General features: G+C 41.6%; 1 protein-coding gene across 2 annotated transcripts in view; it reads right to left on the minus strand.

The window, feature by feature from the left end:
* The window catches only part of FAM149B1 (family with sequence similarity 149 member B1), a 1,523,608-nt gene that overhangs the window by 77,905 nt on the left and 1,427,437 nt on the right, over positions 1 to 18,266 (minus strand). The window contains exon 14 of one of the 2 annotated variants that reach the window (XM_044056089.1): positions 9,809 to 9,983. The exons of the other annotated variant lie outside the window; for it this stretch is intronic. Within the exon in view, the coding sequence (XP_043912024.1) occupies positions 9,865 to 9,983 (119 nt within the window). The 3' untranslated portion in view covers positions 9,809 to 9,864. Of the gene's footprint in view, positions 1 to 9,808; positions 9,984 to 18,266 lie in introns of those variants that run through there. 2 annotated transcript variants of the gene reach the window in all.

An 18,266-nucleotide genomic window follows, 5' to 3' on the forward strand; every position in this document is an offset into this window, starting at 1 on the left:
GCAGAGGGCTATAAATCAATGTGGGAAGGGATAATGATGAAGGTGATGGTGAGAGTTCATGAAGTAAGGAGAAAGAATTCTGGATGCAGGTCCTTAAGGAGAACAACCACCACTATACATAATATTGCATTTATAAAATAGCATTAATTATTCTAAGAAATAAGCCAACATAGTAATGGAGAAAGGAGATTTTGCCAATAGGGATGACTGCAAACAGGGCTATAGAAAGCAGGCAATAAGAGATGGAATTCACTGGAGGAAATTAGCAAAAGATCCAAGGTTTCAGGAGCAAGTAACCAAAAAAGAAAATGTGAGTGTGAAGAGGCTACACAGAAGTGTGGACTACAGTTTAGAGACTGCCTTCACTCTATCAATCCCAGGTATGAAAGTTAAAGAGAAAGAGACACAAGATTGTTAAATGAAATACTTTCTCTGGTAGTTTCTTTAGTTGAGTCTACAACAGAAGTCGCCATTGAAAAGGATAATTATTAGTGTACATAAACTGCTGCTTGATAACTATAAGAATCAGAAGAAACTAGAAACGATTGGGAAGAGAGAAAGGAAATGTAGTACACAAAGGAAAAATGGATGGACATCTGTATGGTTCTCAGGTATGCAAAAACAAAAACAGAATGTTTAAGATTTTTGCTTAGAAGTGTTGCCCCGGTTATTTTATTCCCCAAGCCAACTTCAGAAAAATTTTCCTCTGGTAGAAGCAAATGATGCTGGTGTGATGGGAAAGACAAAGGTAATTTGGAATGTGTTTTTTGGGAATGTAACACGTTGGCAGACTTTAAAAGATCTCCACAGAATACTTTGCTAGACATACTTGGGGACAACTGGTTGTAATCAAATAATGATTCTTTTGAGCTGGGATATAGGATCTGAATTGCCCAAATAAAGGCCTTACTACATTTAATATTACTGAATGCAACAAAAGCATTACTAGAAAATGGAAATCAAAAATCTACATCAATTGCAAATGAAGTACTAAATATTACAAAGGCAATAAAAATGGAAATGGGATCTTTTAGAAAATGAAATGAACACATTATATAGACATAAATCTAATGTGTTGTAACAATACATGAGAAATAATGTTCAGGAGGAGGAGTGAAATTAAGTGAAGGCAAGAACTGAATACTTTATGTAAAGCTGGAGTGAATGAAAAATGTATACTGCATGAAAATACTTAAGGAAATGTTAGTATTGTTTGTTTCCTTTTCTGTTACTGTATAAGGTCTTATTGTCACTTAAAAAAAATGCCATGTTTAATGTAGAGTAGTGTGTGTGTGTGTGTTGTACCTTTAAGACGTGTTTCAAGGTTGGTACTTGCATAGAAATAGCAAGCACGTGCTAGCTTTAGTGCCATTTTGAGAGTGCAGCCAGAGAGTGAGCATGTATGACTGTAATAGCTAGTTTGTTTATACGGTTATCCAAGTTAAAGCTATTAAGCCTCAATCCTGATGTGTTTATACATAAAAAAGTGCTTGAACAGAACCAACAAAAACCCATCTATTTTATCCTGACTGGACGAGTGACATTTAATAACAATATTCAAAAAAATTCTAACATTGTTGTCTAGATAAACACTCATATCTGACCTCAGCACCACAGTCAGCATTGCCTCTAGATGAAGATGAAACAACCACCACAAAAGGTTAAAAGTAGCAGTTTAAAATGATCATCAAATGTGTGGAGTGCCTAGATCATACATAATCCTAAATGCCTTTTTAGGAATGGATGTTTTAAAGTCTTTCTGACAAAATTAATAATGGGCTGCCATAAATAGCTATGAACAGCATTTAATATGAACAGTTCAATTAATATTTTAAGTGAGAGCTTAACATTCATTTATATTTATGCCCCCCCCCCAAAAAAAAGGACATGTATAAGAGAGAGATGTGCATGCAGGCAATTACTACTGGGGAAGCTGAATGTCTCCTCTCTGACCACCTTTTTCCAGGGTGGTCTATTCCTTGTCCAGTGCTCCAATGTTCAGGGACAAAGAAGGTGGACAACAAGCAGCCACCCCTTTATCAGTACAGCAAAACCTCTTAGCTATCACAAGAAGATGGGGGAGGCATGAGATGGGAAGGATCGTACTGAAACTAGTAGAATTCCCATTGAAGAGGATCACAACCCAAAGCCCAGGAAAGACTTCACAAGACAGTTCCCTGCTTCCAATCCCCTGACCTACTGCAGAGTAGGGAAGCCCTAATACCCATGGAGGAGAAGGAAGCTAGTGGGGCAAGGTCCATATGAAATCTGATCACCCCTGACCAGAGGACCTGCATAAACACTGACCCCCCCCCCACCAACAGAGGGAAAGGCCATTCAGTTTCCACCTAGAATAAAGCCCCCGGCAGCTCATTGCCTTCCCAACAACCAGAGTGTCTGCAAAACTAAACAGGTAATGAAAAGAAGGAAGGGGGGTTCCCATTTCCTATGGATAGAGACAGAAATGCTACCCCCAATGAGACTGGTACCCAGAATATAGAGAATTACCCATACAGCTAAAATCATTTAGCTTTGTTATTGGAAGGATAACTCCAAAAGGAATGGAGGGGATGGTTACAGAAGGATACAAGGAAGACACCTCCACTAATCTTTCCCCAGTAGGACTTCTCTCCCCAATAAATCAGGATGAAAACACACTTGTCATACCAAGACCTCATCAGACCCAGGTTAGGAAGAGAAAAAGAGGACTCAAAACATGATCTAACCTGCAGTAAGGAAGAGAAGCCCAGCAGAAGCTGTGTCTTATGCTAATGGTTCCTTTTGATCCTCCTCAATATCTAAATAGACATGTTGCAAACAGAATGAGGAAGGGACCTCCCAAAACCTAACGAGTACTGTCTACAAATGAAAAGGACATTATATAAGGACTACATTGCCTCTAAATGAAGACTACATCCTCTGGCCCCAAGAGAAGCCATATAAAGATTGAGAAAGTACAGTTGTGTACACTTATCATAAATGTAGCTGTTCGAGTGTATTTACTGTTGCAGTCATCACATTTGGGTTATCCCTGCCAGGGTAGCGCCCAGTCGACCCGAATTCCAGAGGCTTAGTACTTCTGTGTCGGTTGCCGTCGCTCCAGAACTGACGTCAGGTCATCAGTAGTATAAAATAAGGCAGCCGACGCCATTACATCAGTTTTTCTTGCCCTGTCAGGAGCCCCCAAGAGGGAACTAGGTTATGGTGGGAGAACACCACAAGTAGAAAGTAAATACCAAAAGTTCCTTGTACGGAGAAAGAGAGAGAGAGAGACAGAGACAGAGAGACAAGGGGGATGGAAGGAGGGAAACCAGGACTGCAACAGTGAATACACTCAAACATCTACATTTATGGTAAGTGTCACAACTGTACTATGTTCTTCGTGTTTCACTGTTGCAGTCATCGCATTGTGGATTGATTCCCAAAAGTAAAGAAAAGGGTGGAGGCAAGTCAGGAAGACTGAGGGCTGGCTAGGATGCCCTGCAAGACTGCGGTGGAAAAGCCTGCTCTGGATTTGGAGAAGATAGGCAGGTGGTAAATGCTTGGTGAAGGTATGAACTGATGTCCATGTTGCAGCCTCCAGGATGTCCCTGGTGGGGACCCCTCTGAGGAAAGCTGTAGAGGTGGAGGTTGCTCTGGTAGAATGTGTCCTGACCCCCTTGGGGGAGGTTTCCCATGTTGCTTCTAGCAGAAATGGATGCAGTGTGCTATCCATTTTGAAATGGTTTGTTTGTATATGGCTTTGCCCTCTGCTCCTGCAGCAAAGCTGACTAACAATTGATCAGTCTTTCTAAATTATTTAGTCCTGTCTAGATAGAATTTGAGCTGTCTGTTCACGTCTAGAGAGTGCAGTATCCTTTCCCCCTTGTTTTGTGGGTTAGGGAAAAAGGTAGGCAAATGAATGGATTGGTTGAGAGCCACACAGGACACCACTTTTGGCATGAAGGATGGGTTAGTCCTGAGGGATACCCTGTCAGCATGGAAAATGATGAAGGACTTTACAGCCATTAGTGCTTGTAGCTAGGATACTCTTCTTGATGAAGTGATGGCCAGAAGCAAGGTTGTTTTCCATGAGAGAAACTTTAACTCTGCTGAAGCTGCTGGTTCAAAGGGGGGCAGAGTGAGCTTTTCCAACACAAAGTTTAGATCCCAAGCTGGGGTAGGTGCTCTTCTGGGTGGCCTCAAGTTGTTAGCCCCTCTTAGGAACTGTTTGATGAGAGGGTGTGAGAAAAGAGGTGGCTCTGTGCTGAAATAAGCAGACATAGCAGAGGCATGAATTTTAATAGAAGAAAAGGATGGATCCCTGTGTAGTAGGTCAGTAAAGTAACCCAGGATGAGAGGTAGGGAGGGCTGTGCCATCCCAGCTCCCTTAGCCTGTATCCAGGTGCAAAACCTTTTCCGTCTGTCAGCACAAGACTTTCTAGTGCTAGGGCGTCTGGCCTCACATATAACATCTAGAACTTGTTTGCTGAGATTGGCAGCTTGTGCAGTGGCCATGGAATAAGCCAGGCTGCCAGATTGAGGGTCTGCAATTGGGGATGCATGAATTCTCCTTCCCTCTGGGTCAGGAGTGTTGGGATCTGAGGGAGATGCCATGGCGCCAAAGGTGACAGGCTGTGCAGCAGTGGGTACCAATGCTGGTGAGGCCAGTCTGGGGCAATCAGGATTGTCCTCAGTTTTTCCTCCTTTGTCACTTTTTCATCACGTATTTTGAGCAATACCCTTGTAATGAGCGGTAATGGGAGAAATGCAAAGACCGAGAGGTTGACCCACCTGAAGGATAGTGCATCTACCTTCCAGGCCTTGCAATGAGGCTCCCTGGTGCAGAACTTGCTGAGCTGATGAATGGAGATGGAGTGGGAAGCAAAGAGGTCGACCTTCAACCTTCAGGGTGCCCCATTTCTGATTTACAAGGGTGAAATTTCTTTGGTCTAGCAGCCACTCATGTGAGTCCAGAAGATTTCTGCTCAAATTGTCTGCCAGAGAGTTTAGAGAGCCTGGTAGAAATTGTGCTAACAGGTGTAGTTGCATGGCTGAGGCCGTGTGCCAAAGGGTCATGGACAGCCTGCACAGAGGGTACGAGTGAGTCCCTCCCTGCTTGTTGATATACCACATCACAGTGCTGTTGTCTGTTTTGATCAGTAGAGCTCCTGGGGAGAGTAGGGGTCTGAAAGCCGTCAGTGCATGCTGGAAAGCTAATATCTCTTTTTGGTTGATGTGGGCTCCATTGGCCCTGTATGTACCTGCTGTCCAGGTGTGCACCCCAGGCATAGTCTGATGCATCTGTGGTGAGGGTCTGGGCGGCGTGGGTTGTGAGAAGGGTAGTCCCTTGTTGTGGTAGCATGCTGCTGCCCACCAAAGAAAATCTTTCCTTAGACAAGGTATTATTGGTATTAGAGTTTCCAGGTCTTGACAGTGTTGAGACCAAAGGCTTTTTAGATACCGTTGTAGTTTCCTCATATGCAGTCTGGCATATGGAATGAGTAGAATGCAAGAAGCCATGAACCCCAGAGCTTGCAGGATTTTCCTTGCGGATAACTGGGGTCTGGTGGCTAGCTGAGAGAAGTAGGCTGTCAGGTAGGTTTTCTTCTCCGATGTAAGGAATGCCATCTGGGATGCTGTGTCCAGGCTTGCTCGCAGGAATATAATTTGTTGGGCGGGTACTATTTGGATTTCTTTTCATTGATAGTATACCCTAGGGAGTTCAGAAGGTCCTTTACAAAGGCCAGGTGCTTGAGCAGCTTTTCCTGAATGTCTGCCTGAATTAGGCAGTCATCTAAGTATGAGTAAATTTGAATATTTCTTTGCCTGCAAAAAGCAATAGCGGCAGCAAAACATTTTGTGAATACTCTGGGAGCAGTGGATAAGCCAAGGGAAAGCACAAAGAACTGAAAGTGCAGAGACCCTGCTCTAAAACATAGATATTTCCTGCATGATTCCCTGATTGGGATGTGTAGGTAGGCCTCTTTTAGGTCTAGGGTGGCTAACCAAGCATCCTTGGAGAGCATAGGTAGTAGTTGCTGGAGGGTGAACATTTTGAATTTTGGTATCACCAGAAAGGTGTTTAGAATGGATAGATCAATGGATGGGGTACTAGGTACCCTCTTTTCTGGGTACCAGGAAGAGTCTGGAGTAGAAACCTTGGCCTATCTGTTCTGCAGGAACATGCTCTATTGCCCTCATAGAGAGCATGGAAAGGACTTGCTTTTTGGCCTCTGCCCACTGGTTTGGGGAAAGATCTGGGAACCCTTTTGGGGTTGGTAGGGTGTGGAAATAAAATCTGTATCCCTGGGATACTATGTTGAGGACCCAGTGGTCATTGGTAATGGTGGCCCAGGTGCTTGTGTGTAAGGAGAGTTTTCCTCCTAGGGGCAAGTGCAGGTGGGCAGAGGGAAGAGGTGGAAGTGGAAAGTCATTGTCAGTTCTTACCATGAGGGGGTGGCTTAGCACTCCCTGGTTTTGAAGAGGAGGAATTCCATTGCTTAGATCTCTGCATTCCCTGGGGCTGCTGTCTGGGGGGGGGGGCTGTTTCCCCAGGGTCTGGCCTGAGTTGACCTGGAGGGGGCAGGAAAGGACCAGTGCTTGGAGGGGCAATGCCTACTGAACCTGGGTGGCTGGACCTGCAGGAAGTCCATAACTGTCTGCATAGATTTAGCTTTTTCTTCCATCTTTTTTAAGACCTCCTCTGCTTTGGTGCTAAATAAGTTGTCTTCGTGCAAGGGTGCATCCAATAATTTGGATTTGACATGGTTTGGCAAGGGCTGTTCCTTAAGCCAAGCATGCCTTCTAAGGACAGAACTAGTGATGGCTGCCCTTCAAGATGCATCTAGGGTGTCAAAACCACATTGTAAGGTGTTCTTAGTTACTTGACTTGCAGAATGCATTAACTCTTGTAACTCTATTTTCTGCACAAGCAGGAAAAGATGATATTTGTTTGTTTGAGGAGTTCCATGGTATGTTGCTGAAATTTTAGCATATGAAACTGACAATTTAGTGCTCTAATAGCGAGAGTAGCAGAGGTGTATACTTTTTTACCCCATCTGTCTAATGCTCAGGAATCCCTATCTGAGGGGTGAGATTCTTAGCAGAAGTTGCTTTAATTCCTTTAGGCCCTTGAGAAATAACCTCAGGGTCAGCAGTAGGATTTTTGAAAAGAAATTTGTGAGAGTCAGGGACTCTGTAGTAGCCGTCAGGTTTCCTGTGAACAGGAGGGAGGGTGTCAGGAGTCAAACTGGATTCCATAAAAACATCATCCACAACAGCAAGGACAGGAGGAATGGCCAGAGGTCTGTGCTGTGGAAGATATAAGAATTCCCTGAGTCTCTTTTTAGACTGAGGGTAGTCCTGACATTCCCATTGGAAATGCTCCCTTAAAGTATGTAGGTTTTCACCAAAGGAAAAGTCCTTGGGTGGAGAGGCTGAAAGAATGGATTCTTCTGCATCAGAATCCTCATAAGCAGAGAGGGGTTGCATGTCTTCATATTCAGATGCATCAGAGTCATTGGACTCCTGTTCAGATAAAACTACTGGGGGCAGATCTTTTTTGTTTTGGAAGGGGTAGTTTGGCTTCCCCTGATCAGCATTATAAGGTCTTCTGCCATTTTAAGCATTTGAGACTGAGGCAAGAAAGCAGGTGCCTGAGATTGGGTCATCAGTTTCTTGGATATGGTTCATACCCTGGGCCTTAGAAACTCGGTAGTTTTCAAAAGAACTGTAGACGCAAAAGAAGTCGTCAGTCTGTGTCAAGAATCGGTAGTGCAAAGTACTTCCTCAGAACCTGGTGCCTGCTCAGCGGCTCCGGACCTATCCAAGGTAGAGACATCCGCAGGATCCTTAGTCGATGAACAGTCTCGCGTCATACCGGACTCCAAAAGGGTCTCAGTAGTGGCCTGCGAATCCACAGAAGTGGGCATCAGGGGCTGCGAAAGCACCTCACTGAGGACTGGAGAACTGATGACTAGCGTAACGGAAGCGTCTCATCTGTAGGTTTGTCCTGTGTGGTCCTGTCTCTGTCTTTATCCTTATGTTTTTTTGGAAGATCTGCTGTCAGATGGCTTACCGAAGCCATATCGGAATTCGAGGACTGAGACCAAAAATATCTAGCTACAATAAGGGCTCGATGATGTACAGTTCTGGCATTGAACAAAGCACAAAAGCGGCAGTGGAGGACGTTGTGGTCTGGGCCTAAGCAAGTGACACAGTAAGAATGAAAGTCTCGGTGTGGTATTTGCTTTCCACAGGCGAAACAATTGTTAACTTTTTCTGACATTAGTTAGATCAAGAAAAAAATATTCCAACGGGGTACTTAGCTTTAGAAGACTTCAACTTCAATTTGGAAAATGAAAATTCAGGTAGTGGCCGACCAGCACTCATGCAAACTGCTTCTGGTTCGGGCTCCTTGGCAAGAAAGACTGATGTAATGGCATCGGCTGCCTTATTTTATACTACTGATGACCTGACATCAGTCCTGGAGCAACCGCAACCGATGTAGAAATACTAAGCCTCTGGTATTTGGGCTGACTGAGGGCTACCCTGGCAGGGATAACCCAAATGTGATGACTATAACAATGAAACACGAAGAACATCTGCTCCTTTCCTTTGCTCCCACAGCAGAATTATAAACAGGCATATGTGAATATGGGGACCAGTTGGTAACTGGCACTTACGGGGTGTCAGGTAAACAAGGTCCAGGACATGACAGTATACATGACTGAGATGATGCGCAGTGTGGAAAGACCTGATGCAAGCATCCTGCCAAGATCCCAAAGAGTGAAATCCTGCACCCGTACCCACGACTCTAGCATTTGAAAACAGCTATACCTTTGCCCAAACTCCCAAGCTCAAGTCACAGGCCCTGGTAAGATAGAGGAGGAGGCCCCGGTGAAAAGCTTTGGTCCCAATTACTCCAAACCCAAGACAGGATGATTCAAAGATCCCAGTCCCTGTGATGAGGCCAGATGGACTCAGGGCTAAGCAATCAACTAGTAGAAGGACAGGATGGAAACTGGGGTGAGGGGGTAACACCTCAAGTCCCTCCCTGAAAAGGGGGACTATGACAGGCTAAAATTTGCACAGAGGATAATCCCTGTCCTTATAACACCTGGGATATGGCTGAGGCCACAGACTTAACAGTGAGAAGAAAGGGCCTAAGGTAGTCTTCCAAGTGGGGCTCAGGGTGCGGAGGTAATGGCCTGGCCTCCAGATGAAGGAAGAATCCTTCAAGACAATCAAGTAAGTTGCTATATGCCATTATTTCATGACCAACATTGACAGGTTTTAAAAAATAAATCTTAATTTGGTCACCCAACAAAAGGGCATGGAAATGCAGGAACTGCACTGTTTTATCAAGGCTAGATATCCAGACTGTACTAGCAGAGATAAAAGCACTAACAGGCATTGGGGACTAGAGTATATAGCTGCCATGTGACTCAGTGGAATGCATAATAGCATGTACATAGTCATGTAGTTATCCTGGAATAAGAGAACATTAGAAAAAAGATACCAAAATCTGACTAATGGAAAGGAAAACCGAGGCACAGGACCTAACATCAGATTGACATTTTCTGGACACAAGTCTATGCCACGAATTAGTTTTCCCAAAACATTTTACTGATTCGGTGATGAATTCTCTGACAACAACAGGCTGTAAGCTAGTGTACAAGACCAGTAATATTTTCTGCTAGCATGAGTAATGCATTTACTGAAGCTGGTAAGAATGAAAAAATGTTTTTTATACCTTATGTCAATGCAATTGCTTTTGTTATATTAAGAAAGTACACTTGTGTAAGTTGCACTTACCAGAATAATAGATGTTCAAATTCTGCACTGCTGCAGCAGCCTTTGACTATTTCAGTTGTATTCTATCTAGGATACAGCAATCAGGCAGTCTTCAAAAAGCTTTGGCTCCCTCCCACACCTACAATGACTGCTGATTTCCTTCCAAGGAGCTAGCCAGTCAAAGTGTAGGTAACTTTGGGACTTTCCTGCCCAAACAAAAAGAGAAAGCTTACTTATCCTGAAACCCCAAAAATATATAAATATATGATGTTTTATCTCAACAACTGTATACAGTAAAAGGAGGATGGGTGTGGCTACTGCAGCAATAAGGAATTCAAACATCTAATATTATGTTAAGTGCAACTTACACAACTGTACTATGTTCATCATTCTCACACTGCAGATGGCTTTGGCTATTTGGATTGATTATCAAAAGCTTATCTAAGCTGGAAGGAGGAAAGATTAGGGTCCAGCAGACCCTGGGAATGATCCTAGCAAGGCCAGTTCTGGATCTGTAAATGGAGTCCAATATGAAATGCTTTGTGAAGGTATGTACTTAGAACAATGTGGTTACCTCCAGAATGCTTTTGGGGTACACTCCTTTCTAATATGCCATCAAAGAAAACAAGGCTCTTTTAGAATGTGCCCTAATCCTACCTAGAAATGTTTTACCATGGTGGGAATAACAAGAAAAGCTGCAGTAAGGCATTGTCTGAATTGCCACAGGTTTTCCAGTCTGATACTAGGAATTCCGCATACTGCCTACCTCGATCTGGCCAAGGCATTCCCCACTCAGATATTATAAGTAAACTGACAAAATTGGACTTAAATCCCTATGTCACCAGATGGATAGCCAGTTGGATCATGGACAGAACACATGGTTAAAGGGGGGGGGGGGTGAATTCAGATCCAGTGAGAGGCCAGTTATTAGTGGTGTACCACAGGGCTCAGTACTGGGACCACTCCTGTTTGGAATATACCTCTTTGAAGTCAGGGTTAATGTGGAAGGTCTCTGGATGACAAAGTCTGCCAATGCAGCAAACTGGGGGCAATAACTGAATCCCCCAGTGATGTAGACATCCTTCAGTAGGGTCTAGATCAGACAAATGATTGGCGCCAGAACCATGGCCTAAAACTAAATGTGAAAAAAACACATTATCATACCCTTTGGGAAGTCAAATACCTCTGCAAATTACAATATCAATAGCAGACATCTAACAGTAGACTCAGAGATGGGAGAACTAGGTACACAGATAGATTAGCTTGAATTTTGACTGCCATGTGCCCACAGTGGTGAGAAAGTCCTTCTATGTGGCACAACTTATAAGTGAAGCTATGGCATCCAGATCCAAGTAAATTATAGTCCTGCTGTACTCAGCCTTCATTAGACAAATAATAGAGTAAAATGTGCCTTTTGGCATGTACTTGACTAGGCACTTACAGCAACTGGAGTGACCTCAGAAGTTCCTCACAAAGAAAATGCAGGGTGTAAACAATATGTCCTATGTGGGTAGACTAAAAGCCTTATCCCTTTACTCCATCTCTTACCAACTATAAAGGGATTACCTATGCTTGATCTACAATGCACTTACAAATCCAGCCCTGATGGAGCAGCTACACATCCACAAGTCAAACAGCACAAGGGGTCACCTGATCTAAGGATCTAAACTTACTTTGCGACTCAAACAAAACATGCTGGAGAGACAGATATATGTCTCAGAGATTGCCCCTTCTTTGTAACATGCTTCCTATTCACATTAAGGAGACCACTTCCCTGGTCCTCTTCAAACACAGTTTGGATCAATGAATAGTGAATCCCAAATTCACACCCAGTGTAGTGCCTATGTCCCTTATGGACAGGGGCAGTCTGTAAGATAATTAAGGCAATTAAGGAACACACACACGAATAGTTAAATATAAGATGTTAGTTATTTTTATTTGAGATTTTAGTTTACACCACTAGAGGGCAGTACAACAACACAATATGGATTTGATTTCATTTATTATTCATTATTAAATTATTTTAATAAAATGGATTTTAATTGTAATGTTTTTAAAAATGTTATTCAGAGAATATTTAAAATGTATTAGAAGTATTTTACGTATCAATATTTATTCCCTTACACATTTTAAATGTTTACACTGTGACATTTTTGTTGGAGGTAGTTTCATAATGAATTATTCATTACTCTTGTAATTTCATTGGTTATTTTGAACTTTAATTAGGGTATATAATTGTAATTTACATGTGCCTGGTTATCTGATGAAGTTTTGGACGAAACGTGGAATTCTCATTTCCGCTACGTATTGCTTCCTTGTTGCGATTTGATTTTTTATTAAACCTGAGTTGCATCTGGAATAATGCTTCTATGGTGTTTGGAATATCTGGTTACTAGCCCTAATTACTGGCTACTGTGCTGAGACTTGAGTGCATTTTGTTTTTTACTAGCTCTGATTTTGCATCTTCCTTTTGTCGTTTATTAATAATTAAGGCATGGCCACAAACCCAGGCCATTCTCTTGCCCTTAGGGGCCATATATTGGATAAATTTGGGTTACATTGGCTAGGCTTGGAAGGGCTCTTAAGCCGTTCACCTAATAATCTCCTATGACCCTATATAGCTTTCCTAAAGAATTTAAAACTGACAAGATAATACCAGATGTGCAAAAGCATGACAAACTATATATAATCACTTCTCCTTGTCATTCAAATTCTGAAGGCAGTGAGAGAGAAAGATAGCTAGACTGAAGGTACACTCAAATTAGTAAAGGCATATATGGGATTTTTTTTGTTCTTTTTTTTTTTTTTTTTTTTACAAATAACCCTATATGTGTGGAAATGCAAAAAGGTTATCCCACCATGAATAGCTATAACTTAGATACTCTCTTGCATATATAAGAGCAGTAAACCAGTTACTCTATCAAAAAGTGAACCAAAGCCACACTGAACAGCTAGTTCAAATGTAGAAAATAACTTTCCTAGCAAAAAGTAAAAATTCTAATTGTCACCTGAAAAACAGGTGACCTTACATACCAACAGAAAACCTATTTGTAGAACAACTTGAGTCAAGTCTGAAATGAACAAGAGGATCCATGGGCAGACATGCTGAAATGATTGATAAATACCCCTTGTCAAAGGAGTAAACCAGCTATGACAGTAACTCAAACAGTTGTTTGAGAACCACAGGTAATAATCCTGGATAGGGCTATGATTAAAGGTGATGCACCAAGCACTACATTTTCTCAATTGGTTAACAAAGTTTTCTATTAACAGGATTTATTTTCTCCTTTAGTACACAATGCCTCATGAAAAAGGTGCCTAAAAGATATTATAACTGAATAATCCAGGCAATCTGTTAAAGTTGTTTGAAACTGAGGTATATCGAACTCCCAACCTTGTGTGAATAGATCCAGTCTGTGAGGAAGCTTGTGGTAGTTGCCTCTGGCCAATTCCATAAGAAGGAAGTCACTATAGTAATTTTGGGAGAGTCCTTCTGAATCTTCAGAATGACACTGGATATCAGTGGAAAGTGGAAATGCATACAGAACATTCCCAACCATGGGAATGAAAATGCATGTGATGGTATGGGAAAGTGCCAGCATAGCCAGTTCAAGTTTTGTAAAGAATGATATGTCCTGTGAATATCAAATTGATTTATACACGATGCTTGTGTTACAAATGTATTACAACTGCATGTTATTTTATATCAAGCTGATTTGTACAGATGCTTGTACTGAAAATGTATTTGAGAGGTTTGTTTGTGTTAAAATGTATCAACAGTGCACCCTACTGAAATGAAAAGAAATGCATATGTATTACTGCAACTGAATTAAATGTATATGTTTTAACACAGAACACCAGGACAGCAAAAGTTAACTTTAAGAAAAATAAGGGAAATGTAAATAAGCAGTTAAACCATTAAAACAGCATCCCACAGTGCTGAATAGGACTGAAGATGCTAGATCTGGGTTAGAGCCTTTGTTTATTAGCTCAGTGAAAAGACGGGAGGCCCTAGGCACTGTCATAAATATTTGGATGTGTATTGTTGCCATCTGTGCTAAATTCCTGTATCAGCTTCAAAGAGGGATACTGTGAGAACCTACAGTCAGCTGACCAGGTGAGGTCATTCTGCCAGCCTGCTTGGAAATTATATTTTAGATATTACAAAGAGAAATCTCAGAGTATAGAGTATTTTGTTTGGGAAGCCTGACTAGAAAGACCCTCACCCACAGCATCTTGCCCTGCGGTAGTAAGTTAACTAGGGAACAGTAATTGTTTTAGACTCAGTCAGGAATATAGTGAAGCTTAGTTCAGAGAGTGTTTTTCTTTACTTGTACAAGTCTGTCCATCAATGCTAATTTCAACATTTTCTGTGATTTGAACTCTGTGATTTACTGTGACTATATATTCAATATTTTCGTGTTCTTTTATTTATTGTTAAATATATTTAAACTTTTATTGTGGCTGGTCCTTGTAGAAAGTATATAACCTTTGAGAGTAGTTATATTTATTTGGTGACACTGTGTGGACCACTCCAGAAGGTCTAGCCATCTTGGTGAACTAGTACCATTTGTATTAGTATTAATATTACACAGTATAATTGGACACCCTTTGTTAAGGGCCTTAGAACAGCTGATTGTGGAGTGTCTGGTGGAGGTGATAGCTACGTTATACTCTGGGCGGAAGGGGACACAGCAGGTAATTTGTGCCAGCCTTTCCCAGGTGTGTGTGTGTGTGTGTGTGTGTGTGAAAATTAAATATTAAAGAGTGTGTGTGTCAGCTACTTGGGCGGGGACACGAAGCACTGGGTTCACAGACAGGGTGCTGGAGGACTTGGCTTGGACACTCAGGTGAGGGCCTAACCCTACAGCTGTACCAGTGGGAAGTCTTACTGGGGACCTGGAGGGAGACAGATATACAGAAATCCAGACTCCGGGCTGAGTGTGTTCCCTGTGTGCTCCTAAAGGAAACTGCACATGATGCAGAGTGGTCTGCATCTGGAAATACTGAGTGCATCCATTTGTATTAAAAGTGCATGTCCCTCTCCAGTGTCAGTGGTGAGGATTCAGGCTTCTTGATTATTGCCCCAGCAAGGGGATGACACATATTGGTGTCCATCACATATTGGTAGCAGTGGTAGGCATCAAAATGCATCTGTTTTCTACGCCTACCTGCAAGCAGCCTGGTGCAGCATTTACTTAGTTGTGTGTTGTGAAAGGAGACAAACAGATTTATTTGAGGTGTTCCCCACAACTGGATATATTGCTAGAAGACCCCTCTCATTCAATTTCCATTCATGAAGGTCTGCCTTGGTCCTGCTTAGCTTACCTGCCACTACAGTATGCACTGACAGTATCTAAGATGCTTGGAGAGTTACAGAATGCTGTAGAGCTAACTTCCAAATCATCATAACCAGCCTGCATAGGGAGTAATACTTGGTGGCCCCAGTTTATGTACTAAATCACTGTGATATTGTCTGTAGTCAACTGTAATGCACCTGGAATCACACTTAACATCTCTTTGATATTTATGTGCTTTGGTTTGTCTAAACTGTCTCACAGACCTTGCACCTTTCTCCCACAGAAACTTAAAACAAAACTTGAGGTATCTTATTGCCTCCACCAATGCGGTTCTTTCTTGATAAAGCCCAAAACTGGAATTTGAAGCTCCCAGAGTATGACAATGTTAGGTCTACATTTTTTGGTGGCCCCAGTTTATGTACTAAATCACTGTGATATTGTCTGTAGTCAACTGTAATGCACCTGGAATCACACTTAACATCTCTTTCATATTTATGTGCTTTGGTTTGTCTAAACTGTCCCACAGACCTTGCACCTTTCTCCCACAGAAACTTAAAACAAAACTTGAGGTATCTTATTGCCTCCACCAATGCGGTTCTTTCTTGATAAAGCCCAAAACTGGAATTTGAAACTCCCAGAGTATGACAATGTTAGGTCTCCATTTTTTAACCACTGATTTTTCTCATGTATAACCTGGTAAGAGGAATCCATGAATCCTAGAATCCTGAGATATTCTTAGGGTTAAGTTTCTGACAAACTGGAGATCAGGAAAGTTTCCAAATACAAATTCACCTTTTTCTGTGTTAAAAAAGCCTTTGAAGAGACACAGCTAGAAGGCAGTCTAAAAGCACAATCATATGCAATGAAGTCAAGGAGGATTTTTAAATGCTCATCTGGAAGCCCAGATAAGTAAAGAATGAAGAAACCCATGTTAAGGACTCCTAATAGCTGGCAAAACATTCTGCAAATATATGAATGCCTTGTTGTTTGCAATGAGCTATCCATGGTACTGAACATTTTGTAAACACCCTAGCTGCTGTAGCTAACTCAAAAGGTAATGCCCAGAAATGATAATGTGACCAAGACACAGAATATGAGAAATTTTCTGAAGCCTGGGGCTATGAGAATGTGATAATAAACATCTTTTAAATTATACTGTTATGGTAAAACTCACTTTAAATATAATTTAAAAATAGACTTTGAAAGGTCAGCATTTGAAATTTTGGTACTTTCACACACCAGTTATGGAAAGATCCAGAAATGGTCTCCAGTAAAAGTCCTCTAAAAAGGGGAAATATTTTGGAGTAGAAGTTATCCTCCCTTTGTTCTAAAGGCACTGGTAGTTATGACTCCTCAGGTAAGCATATGTTGAAAACCCTCAAGAAAAAAACTCTAGTTTGGTGGGTAGGAAGGTATTCCCCTAAGATTTGCTATGCTATCCACTGCCAATCTGCCATCTGTAACCTTCTTGAACCAGTACTAGTGCCCAAGAGTCTCAAACAATCTGTTGCTAAAGGGAAAGATTGACAGCCAGTCTACATGACAGACCTATTGATGTAGGGAAGTGGGGGGCTGATGGTATAATCACTCTGAAGGCATAGTCTTCGCTTTTTCTGTAAAGATCCTTCTCTTGTGTTCCCTTTTTATCAGAAGATGGTAGAGAATGATTTTGTCTTTAAAAGAAACAAAGAGTTTGTAATACTTACAATGTGGGGCTTGAAAAATCACAGTGAGCTCCCTGAATTAATTTCCCTCTGTCATCAAACTGTTTGAGCACTTGACTAGCAGTAGGAATAAACAAAACCTCCTTGTCTAAAGCAGGAGTTTAAAATCTCAAACTTTACTTCATCAGAGAAGTTTTGAGTACTTAAGCCAGGCATATATTCTCGAAACAGTAGCAGTGATCCTAGACACACTACCTGCACTACCATACATACTCTTCAAAGCATGTTTAGACACCTGAGACGGGTTAGAAATTGTAGGATTCAGACAGAACCTACCTTCTGAAGGAAGTGTGGCAGAAAAATTCCACAAGCTGTCAACACCAAACAAAATAAACTGGAAGAAGAAAATTATTTTATGATATTGTCTAATACCTTACATTCTTGTCTGCAGGGGAAGGATGTGTTTTGCCTTTACTTGAGGATTGAAGGCTGAAGGTCTGGTTATTGCAGGCAGTATTTAACACAACTCCAAGGCTGGTGTAATGGGAGGAATGGGTGTAGCATGAGGTATATCCACTTACAGCAGAGTATATAATTTGCTCATTTTTTGGGGAACATTCACTTGTACTCATAAAAATTCATCACACATCCTGGAACTAGTCTTAGAAAAGGAAAATTCCTCTAACTGACTTGGAGTTGGAGAAGACAAAATTTCCTCTGAGCCTTGGGCTTGAAAATTAGACAAAGAAAAAGCCTGGTCTCTGTCTATGTCAGACTCCTCTGACATATTTTCCTCAGGAACAGAATGGATTTCTGCTCTCAAAGATGGAAAGCCTGCAATAAACTCCTGACTATTACAAAAAAAATCAACATGAACAGAAAATGAATTTGGATAAGCAACATCCAACTTTTTGTTTCTTTTTTTCAAGGAACATCCCTGGAAGGACCAACTGAGAGATGGCACTTTATCTGAGACAAGAGGCCTCTTCCCCAACCCCTCCAAGAAGAACCTCCCAGAGAAACTCAAACATTAAGACGATAATTCTCCTGTGCCTGGAATGCACATTGAAATAGCCACAGAGGATGTGGCTAATCCCCTGTCCACAGTGGCAAAAATGACTACACTGGATGAACTTTGAGAAACCACTGAGTGGTCTGAGGAACTACAAAGTCACCCACCAGCGGCTGAGGGTCTGAATCTTTGGTGTAGGCAATTCTGTTTTTTTTTTTTTTTCATTTTAGATACAGTGGGAGAAGAAACAGCATGACCACTCTAAGAATCCATGCAATAGCCGACGAAGAAACCTTATTACTGGTAAGCCCTGTTGTGAAGAGTCAGTTGGAAGGCACATTGTACAAACATTTACAAGCAAAACATGCACATTTGCACTTCTCCACAAAATTCAAAAGTAAAAACGCAATCAGTACACAAACCCCCCATCAGAACTCCTAAGTCCCTTTTACAGAAAGTGCACTAAGAAAAAATAACAAACAAAGGTAAGTTGTCAAGAAGTGTACATTAAGT

The sequence above is a fragment of the Protopterus annectens genome, chromosome 14.part0, assembly GCF_019279795.1.
Source record: "Protopterus annectens isolate FY-2018-M chromosome 14.part0, PAN1.0, whole genome shotgun sequence".
In the NCBI taxonomy this organism is placed as follows: Eukaryota; Metazoa; Chordata; order Ceratodontiformes; family Protopteridae; genus Protopterus; species Protopterus annectens.